The sequence below is a fragment of the Ahaetulla prasina genome, chromosome 2 (genome assembly GCF_028640845.1).
Source record: "Ahaetulla prasina isolate Xishuangbanna chromosome 2, ASM2864084v1, whole genome shotgun sequence".
Lineage (NCBI taxonomy): Eukaryota > Metazoa > Chordata > Lepidosauria > Squamata > Colubridae > Ahaetulla > Ahaetulla prasina.
Window position 1 is genome coordinate 111,420,085 of NC_080540.1, and position 15,323 is coordinate 111,435,407.

General features: G+C 37.5%; 1 protein-coding gene across 1 annotated transcript in view; it reads right to left on the minus strand.

Annotated features, from left to right (window-relative positions):
- Positions 1-15,323, minus strand: part of TENM2 (teneurin transmembrane protein 2) — a 970,061-nt gene that overhangs the window by 888,428 nt on the left and 66,310 nt on the right. The window contains exon 2 of the mRNA XM_058167878.1: positions 14,780-15,055. Coding sequence (XP_058023861.1) covers positions 14,780-15,055 — 276 coding nt within the window. The remainder of the gene's footprint in view (positions 1-14,779; positions 15,056-15,323) is intronic.

The following is a 15,323-nucleotide window of genomic DNA, read 5'->3' on the forward strand; positions in this document are numbered from 1 at the left end:
TCAGTGGTGGAATGTTCCAGTTTCAAAGCCAGTTCAGTGAGCGTGTGCTTTGTCCGCGCACATGCACTTTGCACGTGCTTTAGGCACTTGCGCACAGCACTGAAAATAGAGCATTTATAAGCTCAGCTGCTTACCTTCCAAGTCAGGAATAGTAAGTAGAATCAGCTGTGCTGCGTGATTGAGATGAGCTACAAAGCAGGAAATAAAAGGACAGGATAGAGCAGGGGCGGGGCCAACTGATCGTAGGAGTTATCAGTTCATCTGAACCGGTCTGAACCGGTTGAATACCACCTCTGGGGAGCATCTTATAGATGAAAAAATACGGTACATGTATTTGCATATATACATATGTATGTGTATGTATATTCTCAGTGAACTGGAAAACAGAAAATAACTATAAAGTAAATATTTCTATTTATATTGTGCTAAATAATTGGTTTCCAATAAATGTATGAAAGTTCCATGTCTATTCTAATTTTAAAGTCAATACCAACTTTCTCAACTTTTCTTAAAGCAATTTTGTACCATCTTTGTAACAACATTGTAATAATTTATCACTGACTACTTATTTTTTTAAAAAATATTATCCTTTTGATATAAAATTTCTTATATTTCATCTTTAATATATTCTAAGTATGAGTTTCTGATGGATTTGTCACACATTTTTTATTCTTCTGAAGTATTAACAATATGGAGCTTTGCAAATGAATGTCTTATCACATATAAAAAACTGTTGTGAAAAAAACTGTTGTGAAAGGGGCATGCATAAGAGCACAAAAGTGCCTACCATTCCTGTCCTATTGTTCCCTTCATTATAGTATTATATGCATACTTTTACTTATACTTTCACTTATATATACCTTTTCTCTCATGATGGGTTATTGAATAATGAATGAATATTTTAATTTGTATACCGCCCTTCTCCTGAAGGACTCAGGGCGGTGAACAGGCAGATAAAAAACAGATATACATAATAATTAAAACAACCCTTAAAAAACTGATTTAAATTAGCCCAAATATTAAAATAACTTAAACCCCCATAAAATTACAAAAATTTAAAAGCCCATCGAATTCAATTAAAATTTAAGGATAAAAATCAAGCTAGTCCAGCCATACGAAATAAATAGGTTTTAAGTTCGCGGCGAAAGGTCCTAAGGTCAGGTAGTAATCGGAGTCTGAGGGGAAATTCGTTCCACAGGGTCGGAGCCCCCACAGAGAAGGCCCTCCCCCTGGGGGCCGCCAGTCGACACTGTTTGGCTGACGGCACCCTGAGGAGTCCCTCTCTGTGGGAACACACCGGACGATGGGAGATAGAAGCCGGCAGTAGACGGTCCCATAGATAGCCCGGTCCTAAGCCATGGAGCGCTTTAAAGGTGGTAATCAATACCTTGAAGCACACCCAGAAAACAACAGGTAGCCAGTGCAGTCTGCGCAGGATAGGTGTTACGTGGGAGCTCTGAACCGCTCCCTCAATAACCCGCGCAGCCGCATTCTGAACTAGCTGAAGTCTCCGGGTGCTCTTCAAGGGGAGCCCCATGTAGAGAGCATTGCAGTAGTCCAGGCGAGAGGTCACAAGAGTGTGAGTGACCATGCATAAGGCATCCCGGTCCAGGAAGGGGCGCAACTGGCGGATCAGGCGAACCTGATAAAAAGCTCTCCTGGAGACGGTCGCCAAATGATCTTCAAAGGACAACTGATCATCCAGGAGCACGCCCAAGTTGCGTACCTTCTCCATCAGGGCCAATGACTCACCCCCGACAGACAGCCGCATCTGCAGCTGACTGTACCGAGGTGCCAGCATCCACAGCCACTCCGTCTTGGAGGGATTAAGTTTGAGCCTGTTCCTCCCCATCCAGACCTGTACGGCTTCCAAACACCGGGACAGCACTTCGACAGCTTCGCTGGGGTGGACCGGGAAAAGTACAGCTGAGTGTCATCAGCGTACAGTTGGTATCTCACCTCAAAGCCACTGATGATCTCACCCAGCGGCTTCATATAGATGTTTAACAGGAGGGGTGAGAGAATTGACCCCTGCGGCACCCCACACATGAGGCACCTTGGAGTCGATCTCTGCCCCCCTGTCAACACCGTCTGCATCCGGTCAGAGAGGTAGGAGGAGAACCACCGATAAACGGTGCCTCCCACTCCCAGCCCCTCCAACCGGCGCAGCAGGATACCATGGTCGATGGTATCAAAAGCCGCTGAGAGGTCTAATAGGACCAGGGCAGAGGAGTAACCCTTATCCCTGGCCCTCCAGAGATCATCCACCAGTGCGACCAAAGCTGTCTCCGTACTGTATCCGGGCCGGAAGCCGGACTGGAACGGGTCTAGATAGACAGCTTCATCCAGGTACTGGGGTAGCTGACATGCCACCACACTCTCTACAACCTTCGCCGTGAAGCGAAGATTGGAGACTGGCCGGTAATTCCCTAAAACAGCTGGGTCCAGGGAAGGCTTCTTGAGGAGGGGTCTCACCACTGCCTCTTTCAAGGCAGCGGGAAAGGCCCCCTCCCGCAAAGAAGCATTTGTAATCCCCCGGAGCCAGCCTCGTGTCACCTCCTGAGTAGCCAGTACTAACCAGGAGGGGCACGGATCCAGTAAACATGTGGTGGCATTCAGCCTACCCAGCAACCTGTCCATGTCCTCGGGAGCCACAGGATCAAAATCATCCCAAACCACCTCAACAAGACGGGTCTCGGAACCCTCACCTGGATCTACCCAATTTTGATCCAATCCGTCCTGAAGCTGAACGATTTTATCGTATAGATAACCGTTAAACTCCTCGGCATGCCCTTGTAGGGGGTCCTCCCGCCCCTCCTGTTGGAGGAGAGAGCGGGTCACCTGAAAAAGGGCGGCCGGGCGGTTATCTGCCGACGCAATGAGGGAGGAAACGTAGGAACGTTTCGCATCCCTCAGTGCCACTAGGTAGGTCCTGCTGTAGGACCTAACTAGTGTCCGGTCAGCCTCAGAACGGCTGGATCTCCAGAGACTCTCTAGGCGTCTTCTCCGGCGTTTCATCTCCCTCAGCTCCTCGGAGAACCAAGGAGCTGGTTGAGACCGACACCGGGTCAGAGGCCGCAAAGGCACGACACGGTCCAAAGCTCCAGCCGCGGCCTGTTCCCAGGCCGCAACTAGTTCTTCAGTCGTGTCATGGGCCAGGTGCTCAGGAAACGGCCCAAGCTCCGTCAAGAACCTCTCCGGGTCCATCAGGCGCCTGGGACGGAACCAACGCATTGGTTCCGTCTCCCTGCAGTGGTGGGTAGCAGTCAGAATGTCTAGACGAAGGAGAAAATGATCTGACCATGACAGAGGTTCAACAACTAAATCATTTAGAACCAGATCATTCAACCACTGGCCAGAGATAAAAATCAAGTCTAGGGTGCCTCCCCCGACGTGGGTAGGGCCGTCAATTAATTGAGTCAGGTCCATGGCCGTCATGGAGGCCATGAACTCCTGAGCTGCCGAGGATGCTACGCCGGCTGATGGCAAATTGAAATCCCCCATGACTAACAGTCTAGGGGTTTCAACTGCCAACCCGGCCAGCAACTCCAACAGCTCAGGCAGGGCTGTTGTCACGCAGCAAGGAGCCAGGTACGTGATCAACAAGCCCACCTGAGTCCTACGACCCCACTTCACGTAGAGGGATTCACATCCAGCTATCTGAGGCACAGTGGTCTCCCTCGGCTCAAGACTCTCCTTAATAATAACCGCCACCCCGCCACCCCTACCCTGGGCCCTCGGCTGATGGAATGCTTGGAAACCCGGTGGGTACATCTCCACTAAGGGGACCCCCCCTTTGGTGCCCAACCAGGTCTCGGTAATGCCCATAACGTCCGCGGTCCCCTCCTGAATAAGATCTGAAATCAGGGGGGCTTTATTAACCACGGACCTGGCATTGCAGAACATCAGCCCAAGGCCCAGGTCCCGAGCATTCTGGCCACTCGGGTCACGGGAAAATCCTGGGGGGCCGGAGCACGCAATTGCTCGTAAATTGTTTATTTTGTTTATGTTGATGATTGTATATACTGTTGTGACAAAATAAAAAAAAAATGTGAAATTTTGTAAAATGATAACATTTCCATGTAAGGAAATATGTGAATTATGTAATTTTATGTATATGTGCATGTATAATTGAACAAGAAATGTCATAAAACAAAGTTATTTCTAACAGTAATATTATTTTGTTTTTAGTAGTGTAAATTTGTAAGCAAAGGAGTTTAAGCAAAGGAATAAAAACATGCATCGTCTTCCACAGCATGTATTAAACTTTTAATTTGGTGTTTCAATTAGGGCCATTATATAGGACATTTTGTATGTATAGTTCTCTTTGCACTAACAGTAGTTATAGATAGATGACTTTTCCAAGTTAAAATTAGTATATTTCATTCATTTGCAGAGACTGTGAATCTAGGTGCTATGTCTCAGAATGCAATTCCCATTTCACTGGTTTTGTACTACTTTGAAATACTTGTAATTATGCACTGGAATATATACAAAGTTGGTTCAGAACTGAATATAATCAATAAATCCATTTAATTTCTTCACTAAGAACACAAAACAATAATATATACTTGAAATTTTCCTAGATGTATATTGCTACATATTTGATCTTATAATTAGGGGGAAAAGTTAATAACTAAGACTGCAACTCTAAACATATACATCATATCAGGAAATCCATTTATTGTATTCAGTATGATTTCTTGATAGAGAACTTTTAAAACTGTGTGGATACTTTCAGTTTGCATATTAAACTGGTAGCTACAGCTCATGTAATTCCTTTTGGATTTCATAAAGATCAAATTAATCAAGGAATGCTAAATGTACATTGGAATACTATCTCTAATCTTCATGCTCTTCAAATCATGCATAAAAGGTAAAGCCCTCAGGTCAAGCTAAATTCCCTGTGCATAGCTGGAAATAGTTACAGTTTTTCTAGCAATAGTATGTCTGTTTTCAGATTTATTTTTATTTTTAAATCTCTTAGTCTATTTGATAGTCCTGGAATTCTTTAGCTTTTTCCAGTCCAATTAGTAGGCAGGTTCAGCTCAGCTCAGACAAAACCATGCACATGGTTCATTCATATGGGTAAGTACAGATATAAAAGTCATAGCCTTATAATATATATTAAGATGCTCAGTTTGCACACAAAGAGCAACAAATATCACATTATCTATTGTTAGAATTCTTAGTTGTTGTTTTTAAATCACAATGTAGTCGTTCTTCTCTTTTTGCAACTAATTTTCATATATCTCCAAGATGATTGGATTTCTTTTTTATCAATAGATCTGACTGAAAGTATGGAGCTAGTTCTCCCCCTTTGGTGCACTTCTAGATAACACATGAGCATGAACTAAACAAACTAGGAATCTTAAGCAGCCAAACCATTACTCTGTAATCTCCTGCCTAATGTATGGTTGTCATAAGCTAAATAAATAAAAGTACCTGAAAGAAGATGATGAATAGCTTGTTCATATTACCAATTGTTCAGGAGATACATGATTATGTGATATTTATCTGTTGTATTGGATGTAAAGTGATTGAACTTGGACTTACCTTTCACCATAACACTGGGTTTCCCAGTATATTTGGGACACTAATAAACCTACAGCCACATCCTTGGATTATTTACAAAACATGATTCTTACCTTTTTTCCCCTTTTTGTCATTCTCTCCCCTGCCCAAAAAATAAAATAAACGGAGAAGCTTCACAATAAAGTAGGCATTCTTAAAAATATAATTGATGCAGGTCTGACACAATTTTGCATCAAATTTCAAAAATGCCTTCAATATGTTATAAAAATCCCAAATGTTTCCATGCTGAGACCAGAGAGGGGAGAATGAATGAAAGAAGAAATGAATGAATGCCGAGTGGAAGTGATTGAACTTGATAAAGAGGTATATGAGTTAAGGTTTCTGAGGGCATTTCTTTCATCTGAATTGAAACTACCTGTCAACCTCAAGCCCATGGTGAATAATTAGTGTTTAAGAAGATAGCTTCTTCTTAACTTACATCAAGTTAGCTGTACAGGACATGGATTCATGATTTATAACAGGCAACTAGGAAGCTGTATTTTAAGATTATATATATATAGTTTGGAGAAATGGTAGCAAAAATTTTCAGTAGTTCAGAGAACAAGCAAATACCACCTCTGGCTGGCCCCAGAGTGGGGCGGGAATGGAAATTTTGCAATATCCTTCCTCCAGGAGTGGGGAAGGAATGGAGATTTTGCAGTATCCTTCCCTTGGAGTGGGATAGCAATGGAGGTTTTGCAGTATCCTTTCCCTGCCATGCCCACCAAGCCACGCCCACCACACAACACCCACCAAGTAAAAAAAATTGGATTTCACCACCGATACACACACACACACACACACACACACACACACACACACACACACGAGTTTTTGCAAATGATCACTTGCTAATTGAAGTGCTAGGTACCTCTTTTTAAAATTATAGATTCTCTTCTTTCAGTACATTAAATGTTGAAATATTACATTTAGAAATAATTGTACAAAAGTCTATTTGCCAGGAGAAATTTAACACATATAAAAATTTGCAAAAGGTGTCCCTAAATAGTTCTTAGTTTCTGTAGATGATTAACTCTAATCTGATGCATTTCTAACACCAGCTCCTGAGGACATGGCTGTCTTTCAGACAGGAAATGTAATTTAATACTGAGCAAAATCCCTTTACATTATTGGGGAACACTTTACTATACCTTTCCAGCATTCTGAAAATGGTTTATGCCCTCAGCAAACAATGTTCATATAGTGTATTTTTTCAATACAATACAATTTTTTAATGCCATATGCTGACATACCATATGGCATTAAACCTATATACAAGTATGCACTTCAGATTTGAGAAGAATGTATACCAAACTAAAATAATGTTAAAATATTTTGTTTTTACATTCTTTATAGCTGGAAAGCTTATTTTGCCTATCTGATGCCTTTTGATCCTTCTTTTATTATTTGAAACCCCTTTTTAATACAGGTTCCTCTACTACCACCCCAATTTTAGGGAAAACAGTACACCTTTTTAAAAATCTACATCATTTAGGTTGATTAATCCATAAATTCAAAATTAAAGAAAGCCAAGTTCACAGTCTTCTAAGGCTTAAAGTAAGTAGAACCTGAGTGTCATTTTATACTAAATACCCAAGGCTATTACTCCACACTTTTATGACAAGACCAGGTAAGTTAGGTATAAGAAAATAAACTGCCTGTCAATCTTATCTTTATGTGCTAATAAGTTTCTAGGTATAAGCTTCAGGAAAAGATACAGACATCAGGTTAACAATTCAGTGCTTTGGTAGAATGTCCTGCCAGATTCTGTGAGGTATTCCATAGATTCTGAAAAGCATAGTAGGAAGGGTATAGATCCACTGAATTCATGGAGAGAAAGCTAAAGCCAGTTTGGTCTAGTGGTTAAGACCGATAAAGATTTGACACAAATACATATAGACAAACAGATCTAAAACATTTAATTGTATACTTCATCCTTCTACTCTTCCTCCTATATCTTGTATCTCACTAGTCATCTTTTTCCCCAATGAGAAAGACACATCTTTCACTAGAAACATTTCACAAAACATGTGTTTTTAATCCTAATATTGTAAAACTTATTTTAAATTAGTTATTATAGACTTTTCAAATGGCATCATTTTGCCAGCAGTACAAAATTGTTCCTTGATCTTTTCTGTCATATTAGCGTCGAGTATATCAATTTTGAAACATTTTTAAACTGTTCATTGTAAAATCTGTGTTTTACAAGGTTATTTATACTATATACCCTACTTTATGCCTTAAACCCATTCATCGTATTTTTGTATACTGAATTACATATCTTTATACAACAATATACTTCATTCTTCAGTCACCCGGTAGATAATTTCCACTTTACTCAATTGATTCCTCTCAGAAAAGCTCTTAGAGTTTTGATCAAAAAACAAATTTGGATCTACTTATATGATATGACAAAGTAGATACTGCCCTTAATGACCTTGTAAATTTCCCATTTGGGAACAGATACCATGTAGATAAAAAGATTCATATTTGCTTGTAAGAATTTTTCATTTACCTTTAAAACAATTTGCAGCTGCATTGTTGAAGACCAGATTTAGCAGCAGACATAGAAGCAATTTTTGATGCTTAAAACCATCCAAGTTTCTGAATGGTCCAACATAGGTATTCCAGTTTCCAGATACAATATCTAGATCTAACTACTATCCCTAAAGATGACAGAGAAACATAATGCTCCAGAATGTCTTGAGGGAAACTATAGAGATTTCTGCATTACTTTGTGGTGATCATATGCATTCCCTAATAGAATGTTCACATCGTCCAATATAACTCAACCCACATTTTATGTGTTCTTATGTGCTTATGTTCATTGGGGAGTTCATCTATGTATTCATTAAAAAGATAACCCCTTTTTCTTCAATATAGCATGAGACTGGTCTATTATTTTAATAGAATTTCAGAAATATTTTAAACATAATTTTCTATTTCTTGATTATTAAAGAAGTGAAAAACATCAGCAATTTGTTCTGAATTTTTCTCATTATAGTTGTTACTTTTAAAAATAGTCATTTGTTCCAAGTGTGAAAAATAAAAGTACAATTCCAAACTTAATCATATTATTAAAAAAACACAATCCTATTATAAAAAAATATCTAAGCTTTAATTTTGTAAATTTACTATAAATTTTGTAACATTTTAATTAAATTAAATTTATTTTAATGAAATTAAGGATAATCCAACTGATCAAAGGATTAACTGTAACATTGTACCATCTGGAAGTTATCCTCCTAACAACTACATATAATAAACCTTCTAGAAGATACTAAATGTAACTGACAACTTCGTGCTCCCATGAAATTGACCCTTCACCCAACAATTATGAAATTCCTCTGAATATCATAGCCCAAAATTAGCAGCTTTAGACTATTCGGCTTTATGATGTACTACAATGAAAATAACAGTACAGAGATATTTTAAACAAATACATTCTATGAACCATTTAATGCTTTTGTGTGTCCATTTCTACTGTGTATTACTTCTGAAATACTTTTAATTTCAAACTAGCATGTTTTACCAGGCAATTGAGATGCTGCTTTTGTTTTTATCAGTCTTAAGACTTAGTTAGGGTATACTTCAGAAATTCATATTACAGTTTCCCGTGAACCAATATCTTTTTCTTTATAGTGCATATATTTACTGTAAATCAGTAGTTTCCCCCTTCTCTTTAGGAAAGCCATGTCTGAGTGATTGAATAAACTGTTTCCTTCCCTCCCTCCCTCTCTTTTTTGTTAGAAAATTTACCCCTTGGTTTACAATTTTTCCAAACAGGATCAGACTGTATTCATAACCAGAAGAATAATAGTACCAATAATGATACTGATAATGATGTTAGATGCCTGGAAATCTTGGTACTACATTAGCTATTTTACTTTGTAATAGACAATATTTTATTTGAAGAATTTTCAGGGAACAGTTCTCTCTTTGAAAATATCTATTTGAACAGATAACCAGTCCTATCCAAAATGAAGGACTATAAGAAGACCAGAGGCCTTTATGAAGCTGCCTATCAATAATATCTGGATAGTCAAAACCCTAACCATAAACTTTATCTGATACACAGTGACATATTTCTACCATAATTGTATTTTTCCTAGTTATTGACTATTAACATAATAACATAATAACAGAGTTGGAAGGGAGCTTGGAGGTCTTCTAGTCCAATCCCCTGCCCAGGCAGGAAACCCTATTAAATAAAACCATATTCAAATTTCATGCAAACTTATGATATCTATTTAAGCAATCCATTAATCTAGCTATTTGACCAGAAAGCTTACTTCCCTCTCTAAGAACTACTGTATCATAAAATTTACTGAAGTAAAATTGAAAAATTGTATCAGTACAAACTGTTGTTTAACAAAAATGGACATTTGCTAAAAAAAATCTGTTTCAATTTATTCCAAATGTTTAAAATATAATGTGGCAAGTTTTAGATATTTTAATATTATGTAAATTAAAATCATAATTATATTCAAGGAGATGCAAAAGCCAGGTTAAAATACTGCAAGTATAAGCTTAGGAAATAATTTTTGAAAGTTACTCCAATATTGTATTAATTGAGTATATTTTTTTCCCCCAAATGTAAAGGGTTTGGTGAACTGATGTAATAAAAACAACCTTGTTTTAAATTTTGGAAAAACTAAAGAGATCATTGTTGATTTCAGAAAAGGCAGGCACAGCCACACATCTCTGAATATTAATGATTCACCTGTGAAGGTGGTTAGCAGCATCAAGTTTCTGGGTGTGCAGTTAATGAGTAGGCTGGCTTGGTCACTCAACAGATCATACCAGGCTCAAGATTGACTCAGTCTTCCATCTTCTGAGCTGGGTAAAACAAGGACCCACATTGTTGGGGGCAATATGACTCTGTAAACCACTTAGAGAAGGCTGTAAAGCACTGTAAAGCAGTATATAAGTCTAAGTGCTATCGCTATTGCTATTGCTATTATTGGCAGTTCACTTCTGTCTATCCAGGACATAGCATATAAGTGATGCTTGGCCAGGGTCTTCAGGATTGTCTGGGACACAATAAGATAGATAGATAGATAGATAGATAGATAGATAGATAGATAGATAGATAGATAGATAGATAGATAGATAGATAGTGTGTGTGTGTGTGTGTGTGTGTGTATAGGATGTGTATATGTGTGTTATATATGTGTACATTTTTCAGAGCAGCCAAAAGAATTTCATTTTTAATGTGTGCCAATGTGCCCACAGTAAAAAATTGCAATAAAGGTTTTCTATCTATGTAATGATAATAACATAATAATAACATAATAACAGAGTTGGAAGGGACCTTATAGGGACTTCATCTAGTCCAAACCCTGCCCAAGCAGGAGACCCTACACCATTTCTGACAAATGGCAGTCCAGTCTCTTCTTGAAAACTCCCATTGATGAAGTTCCCACAACTTCTGAAGGCAAGCTATTCCATTGGTTGATTGTTCTCACTGTCAGAAAATTTCTCCTTATTTCTAGATTGAGTGTCTCCTTGATCAGTTTCTATCCATTATTCCTTGCCTGGCCTTCAGGTGCTTTGGAAAATAGGTTGACCCCCTCCTTTCTGTGACAGCCCCTCAAGCACTGGAACACTGCTATCGTGTCTCCGCTGGTCCTTCTCTTCACTAGACTAGCAAATTCAATTCTCTTTATGGTCCCCCCAAAATTTTATTGTGATAGAGTGTTACAATAACTCTAGGAGACAGGAGGAAGAGCTTCAGCTTAGACAGTGATCAGACAAAAAGTACCTAAGCCAATAGAAATAATATATCACAGAAAGCATAGTTCCAGATTTTCAAGGAATGGGGTCATGGAAAGTGTATTTTCAGACTTGCAATAAATGGAATGGTTTTAGTTTCTTCTTTTCAATTACTTTGAAGGCCTGAAGCCAATCTTGCAAGTCTAAAAGGTCTTCCATTGCCTTGCCTTAACTTTCCACAGAAGTAGGGAGAGTAACCTCTGGAGCACTTTCCATACATCCATTCCTTCTGTGGATTGAGATATCTTTTTCCTGGCCATTATCTAGGCTGCATTTCTTCTTTATTCTTTCTGTCTTCCAAATTTATTCTTACAACCCTTTACACTTATATCTAAATTAGAGTATAACTATAGAAGTGAACAACAAAATAAAAAATTACAATGATTGTTTGTAGTTGAATGGCATGTAAAGAAACAAAAACATGTAATATCCCTGCAATTAATAATAGAAATTGACTAACAGTTAACATAGATAGTAGTTAAGTTCTCTACTTTAAATCTATGAAGGTTATGAAGAGCCCACCAATCCCACTGAACTGATTAAACAACACAAAGAACCCCTTGTATATGCTCTTGCATCATCCTTATTATTTGCCTGACCAATAAAAGTAGTGTTGCAATCTTGTAGGAGAAATAGCAACAGCGGCAATAGCACTTAAGACTTATATACTGCTTCACAATGCTTTTACAGCCTTCTCTAAGTGGTTTACAGAGTCAGCATATTGCTGTCAACAATTTGGGTCCTCATTTTACCCACCGCAGGAGGATGGAAGGCTGAGTCAACCTTGAGCCTGGTGAGATTCGAACAGCCATATTGCAGGCAGTGGGCAGGCAGCAGAAGTTGCCTGCAGTACTGCATTCTAACCACTGCACCACACAATTCTCATCCTCCCTCACATCCTGATAACCCACTACTACAGAACGATCAACTCAAGAGGTATTTGTATTTTTTTCAGCTGTCAGAAAAAAAGGGACTTATCTGAAGATGCATGCTAGACACCCCAAATTACTGGTGAAAGTAATTTTGTACAGGTTGCATTTCAAATTAATCTGGATAAAATGTATAAGACCTAAGATTGCAAATTACTGGTGCATCAATTTAAAATTTCAGATTACAAAATTTAACACTCCTAGATTTAAGTATTGGTAGATTCAACAGAATGTTTCTCTAGCTGCCTTTGCTATCCCTCCCCACCCCACCCCACCCAGTTTTTAACTCTCTCAAATATTTATTTGTGTAAGAAAATGCTATGGAAATTATTTAAACTTTCAGGATATAGTTAAAAGAAGAGTTATAGCACTAACATTTTCATTTGTATTTCCTAAGATATTTCAATGCATATTGGAAAATGGGGGCATGGAGAAGGTAATTTTGTGAGCACAAGGAGAATTTACATTGGTGTTTCTGCTGAACATTGTATTACATCCATACATAATTCTCCAGATTCAGATTATCAAATCACTCCCTACACTGAATGAATGCCTTGCTGACACATTCAGATAAGGCACAGTACCTTCCATAAATCTTGAATAGATAAACGAGATTCAGCTGTTCTACTCATTTCCTGCAGTGGAAATAATTAACTCTAGTCTGCAAATGCATGTTCAACAGGTTGCAGCTTCCATAGTTACGTCTGTGTGTCTACAAAGTGACATTTTAAATCAATATGTTATTATAGGACAGCAATAGTGATTAAATGATGTAATTCTTTACTTTCAAAAGAAATATACATCACAATTACATATCAAAACTGGATTCATTCTTGTTGGAAGTATTGTGAAATGCCAATGAGATACAGTATATGTGCTTCCTGTCTTTGACATTTACTGCCTTCATAGAGAAAAAAGAGATACTCTATTATAATTGCAAAAATTACTCTTTTAAACAACACGTGAAGCAAACCTACTATAAATTCAGGGTCATACAATTCCACCAACAATAAAAATGAAGTTAAATTCCCTCACTCCTGGATATGAATTAGTATCTGCGCCAGTAGTTGAAAAATTCAAGAGTTAGAAGGTTAATTGCAATTAAGTGGGCCCTAAGATACTTAAAAATATACTGAAAACTGCCGAAATTGAATTAATACCAAAAGAAAATTGTTTATCATGTTGAAGAGAAATGATAAAACATAAAATGATAAAACATTCAGTATCAAACTGCTGTTTTTCCCTTGGGAGTTGTTAAATATTATTAATATAGCAACCAAACCTTGATTTTTAAAAAGTCTCAGCTACTACAATAGATTATACACATTTTGTTCCTTAAAGCTTTATGTGTGCAAATGAAACATTACAACATACAGCAGTTAAAGACAAACAAACAAACAAAAAGCAAGAAAAAAAGTAGAATCTCTAGAAACTATAAATCTGTAATTCCAGGACTGGACCTCTCTCTGCCCCCCCCCTTTGTCTGTTTCTTTATAAGCACATCCCTGTTACACCATTTTAGGAGATGCATACATAACAGTTTATTGATTTAGATCTCAAGGGCATACCATTTTTTATGTATGAAAATATTGCTGGGCAGAAGCATGAAAAACTAATGATAGCTTTGTAAGTGTCCATGCTGTGGTATTAAACCAGAGCACTTGTCAATGTGTATGATAATACTGCTTTTTAAAAAGTTTAGAAAACCAGTGCACTGAATATATATTGATTCTCACAAACTAACTATGATTTTTCAGATGAAAAGTCAGATATTTTCCAATACTAAGACAAGTCTTTATATATTTAATAATAGTCCATAGAGATTATTTTTTTCTTCTTCTCTATTTTTCTAAATAGAGATTATTTTTATCTTCCTTCTTTATAAATATATTCATCTTAGATTTTTTAAGTATATATTGCGTATTATCGGAAATTTTATTTCAGTTTGATGCAATCTTTATCTTCATAACTTAATATGAAAACTGGTGACTCAGCAATTCATTTGGCAACTATGTTTAAGCTATTTTACACTATTAAATTTTAAACTTTTAAAATTAAAACAAAATATTTTAGTAGGTTTTGTTAATTTCTAAAACTAGAAAATGATTTTTGGTTAACTTTCATCCAACTACCAAAATGGATGATATACAACCTGATAATTTTTTTTTTGAAAAAGTATTTATATTAGATACATTTTACATTTGTATCAACAAAAGTTCCATTTGTTTTCATTTGAAAATTTGAAGAGAACAATATCATTTGATGACAGACTCTTACCCAAATATAATTTATATATTTGCGATCAGGATGAGTTAAACCTCTTTTTTCATGGTTCCCTAAAAAAATAGATCACTTCCCCCATAGAAGCATACTATGAACCAGCATTTTGACTTCACAAGGGAAATACAGCTTTTGTTTTACCGTCTATTATGGCAAGCATGTGCGATCACATCGTCACCTATGCATATACATTACAAAATGTACTGCAGAAATAGGCCTACCGTTTTCCTCATCTGATTTATTGTCATTGTCAGAGTCAGTCAGGGTAAGGGCAGAATTTTCACGGCTTGACAGACCAGAGCTCCGCCTGGATTTAATCCCTCTCCCCCAAAGTCGAATGGCATGCTCGGGAGACATTCCACCCTCTGTATCTGAGTCAGCATCAGACCCAGTACTGAGGGAATAGCCTTGCTGAAGGATTCCTATATCTGAACAATAACCACTTCGGTGGGGGGAGGGCTCACAAATTCCTAGTTCAGCAAGGGTGAAGTTAGTTCCTAGGAAAATATGAAAGAAAAAAAAAGAGAATTAAAAATTGGAGAGTGTTTTTAAATTTAATTGTAAATTTCTTTGAAAAGAAACTGACAGTCTTTTCATGCAGAACTCACTATCTATAGAACTAGGCTGTACAGATATCAGTAAGGGTATTTAGACAGTTAAGTAGAAGAAGTAACTCATATTGAGAGAAAGAATACCTTAATAGGAAGTGGGGAGAAAAATGAATATCTACCTTGGATTATGGTTTTTATTATAATATTATTCCCT